Genomic DNA, 6,413 nt, shown 5'->3' on the forward strand with positions numbered 1-6,413 from the left:
AGAAAAAAAAAACATGGAGTGCTTACTATGGATTACTTTCTTCTAATCTCTACTCTTTGTTATACAGAAATAGCATACAGCATTTTTAATTCATGCTCATGCTGTACTCTACATGGAAAATGCCTTTCATCTGAACAGTAGCTGAACTGAATATTTCCAGTTGACATTTTCTACTTGTAGTTGACTGTATTTTACATATGACAATCTAAGCTATTACCAGTTTTTTTTTCTTTTGACCCAGGGAAAATAAGAGCAAGCACTTTGTCATATTAGTAAATGAAGCACATGACTGCAGAATATTTAGGATTAAAAGGATTGGAAATTTTATTGCATGCAAAAATCATTAAAAAAAACCAAAAGGAGAGGAAGAGATGATTGATTTCCTTAGGTTAGTTTACCTTCACAGATCAGTTGAGCATTTCTTTTGTTGGCAGCTAGATTGATACAAAATGAAATTAGTTCTAGATCCATTCGCTCTTCTGCACACTCAAATAGCATCTTCATCAACTGTAAAGAATGTAAGCCACTTTGTATGAATCATTTGATTATGTTTAGCTCATAAATCACTGCAAAGAGAACTCAATCAATAGCTGAATGTATTTTTAGGGAAGAAAACACATTTACACCATGGACTTAACAAATGAAGAATGCTTATTTACTTGCATTAAAAGTTCTACACAAAAAACTTCAAGCTTTCTTAGTAGGAACTAATTGCCAATTTGCTTACACAAAACACCTGGGGTTTCATTTATAAAACTATGCATGAATTTGACTGTGAAAACATGCGAGCAACAAATTACAGGAAAATGCATACGATAAAAAAAAAAGAAAAAACAAAAAGACTCATATTTATAAAAATGACTGGAGCATGTACATTCCTATGCAATTTACCCTTAATGATTCACAGTGATCTGGTAAATGTGTGCATGTGAACATGCCTCTAACTCTGCTTGGTTGTACCCAGCAACAATCATACATGAACTATGCTAATCAACCTCATAATATGTAGTCATGATGCTGCAGAACTTCATTAGCAGGTACAGCAGCCTCCCTTTTGACACATCTAGACCTCTCCACCTGCATTCAAGAGTATCTGTCTGCACTCCTCAACTGACCATGTAAGATCACTTGCTACATTACAGCATTTCATGTCTGTGTTCTGGAGTTCAGGGAAAGGTATAAGGCACTAGAGTCTGAATGGGTAGTTGTTATTACCTGACACTACTGCAAATTGCCTTTTTATGTTTGTTAAAACATGCTATGTTTTACACTTGTACACTCACACTACAAAAAAATCTAGAACAGCAGGCATGATAGATTGAGGCTTGGTCAAGATATTCTCAATCAGTTGGCCAATTCCCTAAGACGTGACAATAGGTAGTCTATAAAAATTGATGAAAAATAATCTGAAAAAATGAATTACAAATAACAAGCCAGTCGGACAGGCTTCAACTAAAGCCTTAGGATGTCCTAAGAAATTATGCATACATAAAAAACTCATACAATTAAATATATTTAAAAATACTTTAACATTTACTTCACTATTTATTCACTTGTCCTTATGACTGTGACAGTTGCAAAACCTTTGGAATACGGAATGAAAACCTAGATACAGAGCTAAAAGGTAGCAGGACTAACCACTGTTTCACTGTGAATCTTTCAAGATATTCATGTGTAGCGCCATCCTTAGCTTTTGGCCACTCCTCTAATTTGAATCTCTCTCTTTGTCTAAACAAAGCCGAGCATATATATATACACATACATACATATATATATATATATATATATATATATATATATATATATATATATATATATATATATATATATATATATATATATATATATATATATATATATATATATATATATATACATATATATACATATATATATATATATATATATATACATATATATACATATATATACATATATATACATATATACATCTATACTAATAAAAGGCAAAGCCCTCACTCACTCACTCACTCACTCACTGACTCATCACTAATTCTCCAACTTCCCGTGGGTGGAAGGCTGAAATTTGGCAGGTTCATTCCTTACAGCTTCCTTACAAAAGTTGGGCAGGTTTTATATCGAAATTCTACGCCAGAATGGTCATAACTGGAAGCAGTTTTTCCATTTACTGTAATGGAGATGAGCTTCAACGCCGTGGGGCGAGTTTCGTGACATCATCACGCCTCCCACGTAATCACGCAGTACATAGAAAACCAGGAAGACCTCAAAAGCGCTGAAGAAAACATGCATTATATAATTGAGAAGGCAGCTAAACAATAAGAAGCGAAGCGAAAGTGACATATACAACCATATTCATGAGTTCTGCTACTCGAAACAAAGCACATGTAAACCTACACTTTAAATTAAGTTCATAGACAGGCTGCGCTGGCGCTTGTAATTTAGTGCCTGCCCATATAAGGCCGTCAGCGGCAATCCAATAGCAAACTGCCACGGGTAAATATTCACGGGTGAAGGACTGTGCTTATGGAGAGGAAGATGAGATGGTCAGGGTGGTGTTTGACACAAACTCAGCTTAAACTGCGAGAAAGTTTTAAGTGCCAGGACTAAGGTAACATTAAATACAGCCATGGACATAGCACGAGATGGCACCAGCACAGCTGGGAACCTTCGATGCATGTACACCGAGTGGCTCACGGAACTGACGAGTGCACAGATAAAAGGCAACAGTTCCAAAGAGCGCTGAACAAAACCAATTACACAATTGAAAAGGCAGCAAAAATATGAAGCGCCTCATACATACAAGCATATTCATAAATCCAACTACTGCGAAACAAAGCACACGTTGGAAAAAGTCAATGTCCCGCTAAAGGAAGACAGTGTAAAAAACCCGTGCATGCAGTGTGTCAGGTCTCAGATAAAGAAGAAGACGAGCTGTTTATTGATGCAGTAAGAAACGAATCGATGAATGAAACCTGTCATCTTTACAACGATTGACAAACACGGAATGTAACTTGAACACAACACATCCTACAAATACGAACCTGATTGAAAGAAATAATGATAATCAAATCCTTGATGACAGCAGTAACACTCACAAAACAAATACTGTATATTGACAGTCATGTTACGCTATTTTTAAAATGTTCCCTTTTCTTTTCTAGCTTTTTAACACACTACTTCTCGCTGATACGCTGGTATATATATATGTATATATATATAACCCGATCTACATACTAATAATGGATACTTTATTCGCCATCAATGATTGTTTTGGTAAAGCCATACTCAGTGTATTCATTAGATGAACGGTAAAAAGTAAGAGCAGGGAGGATGACTTATTGAGGCATGCAGGCTGTAGTCGCTGCAACTCTATCTGAATTGCGATCACATTTGAAAAAATATATCTTTTCAAGTTCTATTTAGTCCATATGTGTCAAACTCAAGGGCCACAGGCGTAATTATATCCGCCCGAGATCATTTTATATACTGTATTATTGTTATTAAAGCCCGGTATATGAAGCGCTGGTAACACAATAAACTACAGATCCCATAATGCAGCGCTTCAGCTGCCTTGCCAACACTTACCGCGTAATCAAGTCTACCTTAAGATGCTGCAAGTTATTGCGGCTAGCTCACACGATGCTGAAGAGAAAAGTTGATTCTGAAAATAGAGCCTTTAAAACCGATGGGAGGCTGAGTATATGTTTACTGAACCCGTGTGTCTCATTTGTGGAGCTAATGTGGCTGTAATTACAGAATTTAATCTAAGACGGCACTATAAAACAAAACATCAGGGTAACCTGAAAGACCTGAATGCAATGCAGAAGATACAGAAAGCAGAAGAATTAAATAAGAATCTGACACTTCAGCGGACGCTTTACCCGCACAATCACAAAGTGATTTCAATTGAGGCTGCTTTTATGGGAGACACAACCACTTGCCCCACTTTCCCTATTACCAAGTAATGTTAAACCAAGTCGTCACTACGGTGTTCCCAAATACGCACTTTGCTGATAAACTGAGCGCACTGAGTTTGCACGGCGCTTTGGTGACTTTGAAGAACAAAAAGTCCGTCTACATGCGGCTCGAACCTTGTGCATGTTTGGTAGCACATATCTGTGTGAGAAGCTCTTCTCAGTGATAAAGACTAACAAAACAGCACACAGGAGTCGCCTCACTGATGAGCACCTGCAATCCATCCTGAGAATCTCCACAACACAGAACCTCACACCAAACAGAAACGAACCTGTTGCCAAAAAGATGCCAGGCGTCCAGCTCTAAAATGACATATGAGCAAAGACAACTGAATGATTTGATTTGTTATTGCTGAAAGGAACACATTTTATTTATATTTCCAGGTTTTGTTATGCAGCATGTTCATATTTGAATTTGTATAATTTTGACAGGATATATTTTTATGGAGAGCAAAATCTTTTGGGATATTTAAAATCTAAGTTTATCTATACTAATAAAAGGCAAAGCAAGCAAGCAAGCAAGCACTCACTCACTCACGCACTCACTCACTAATTCTCCAACTTCCCGTGTAGGTAGAAGGCTGAAATTTGGCAGGCTCATTCCTTACAGCTTACTTACAAAAGTTGGGCAGGTTTCATTTCGAAATTCTACGCCTAATGGTCATAACTGGAAGGTATTTTTCTCCATTAACTGTAATGGAGTTGAGCTGGAAGGGCGGAGTTTCGTGTGACATCATCACGCCTCCCACGTAATCACGTGAACTGATTGTCAACGCAGCGTAGAAAACCAGGAAGACCTGCAAAAGCGCTTAAGAAAACATGCATTATATAATTGAGAACGCAGCGAAAAACAATAAGAAGCGAGCGAGTGACATATACTACCATATTCATGAGTGTTGCTGCCTCGGAAAGAAAGCAAGGTGTAAACCTAAACTTTAAATTAAGTTCATAGACAGGCTACCGCTGGCGTTTCACATGCCCACAGGTAATGCGGGATACAAGTTTAATGAGAGGACGCAGGATATAAACGAGAGTTTTGATCACTTTATAACTAAGTTAAAATTGTAGGTGAAGGGGTGTGCTTATGCAAATTCCGAGAGACTGTGTTTGTGGGGGATTGACAGTTAAGGCGGTGGGGAGTCACGCCATCATCTCCCTCCCATTCATCTAATTTCGGTCTGAGCTGAGCTCAGCTAATGCCGTCTTCCGCAACTTTGTCAGACTGCCACCAAATACTCACAGAAAAATCCACAAGTTAATACACACGCTGTCTCTATAGAGTTTCTCCACACTGAATCCTCCAGGCACTACTTACAAAAGGTCACATTGACAATCGTGTTACGCTATTTTTAAAATCTTTCCTTTTCTTAGCACAAGCACAGCTGAGAAGCTTGATGCATGTGCTCCATAACGCTAAAAATAATGCATTTAATCACACTTTGCATTACAAGCAAAGGGGAGCTTTGTCAATGCATGATTTCCTGGTACTGTACACGATTACATTGATCAGCACATCCCGATTCATTTTACCCTCGCACCACCTTAGTTTGAGAAGAAGTATGAAAAATATGAGGTTAACACAGAAAAACATCACCAATTCAAGCTTTATGAATAATCGATTCGCCATCAATAATTGTTTTGGTAAAGCCATCCTCCTTCCATTTTATAATTTTTCCGCCAATAGCCATGATTAAATGAACGGTAAATAAAGTAAGAGCAAAGCGAGGGTGACTTATTTAGGCAGGCATATATATGACAGCAACACTCATGACAATGTCAATCATGTTACGTTATTATTAAAATGTTTCCTTTTCTTTTCATTACTTTAACACACTACTTCTCCGCTGCGAGGGATTTTGCTATATATATAATATATGAATGACCTCCAAAGAGCTGAGACTTTTGATATCATGAACGTGTCTGCAAAACTGTGGTCTCCTGCCCAGCAAAGTCGAGCAGCCAGCGTGCGCGCATAGCTGTGCCGGCCTTTGAGACGCTGACTGCGCTTCTGCCTTAAGTCAAAGTGAGCACTTTTAATTTTTTTCATCCTCCCCCTGCGCTATAGCCCAGACAAGTGCAAACACGGGACCCCTTTTCTACACCACGGAAAAATAATATTAAGGCGATTCACACTTTCTTTTGCACGTATACGATTATGAGGTCCTCACCTCGGATTATGAAGACACGCACACGAGTGGAGGACTGACAGTGCCATCACAGCCGATTAATGGCGGGACGCCTCACCAGTCTACACAAGGCGATCATAACGTCAGCGAACACATCTCTATACTATATAAAAGAAAAAGGCAACTTTCCTTTCTTTACACCTTTTTCCTTTTATCCCAAACCAAAGCCTTTCTCTTAACACTGCAGAGGACACAAAACTAATTTTCTTTAAATGCCGGTAAGGCACATTACCAGAGGCACAAATTTGAACGCTCACATAGAAAATGTAAT

General features: G+C 38.1%; 1 protein-coding gene across 1 annotated transcript in view; it reads right to left on the bottom strand.

Moving 5' to 3' along the window:
* kifap3a (kinesin-associated protein 3a) overlaps positions 1 to 6,413 on the bottom strand; it is a 124,772-nt gene that overhangs the window by 47,675 nt on the left and 70,684 nt on the right. The window contains exon 12 of the mRNA XM_039734496.1: positions 399 to 507. Coding sequence (XP_039590430.1) covers positions 399 to 507 — 109 coding nt within the window. The remainder of the gene's footprint in view (positions 1 to 398; positions 508 to 6,413) is intronic.

Source organism: Polypterus senegalus, chromosome 14 (genome assembly GCF_016835505.1).
Source record: "Polypterus senegalus isolate Bchr_013 chromosome 14, ASM1683550v1, whole genome shotgun sequence".
Taxonomy (NCBI): Eukaryota; Metazoa; Chordata; class Cladistia; order Polypteriformes; family Polypteridae; genus Polypterus; species Polypterus senegalus.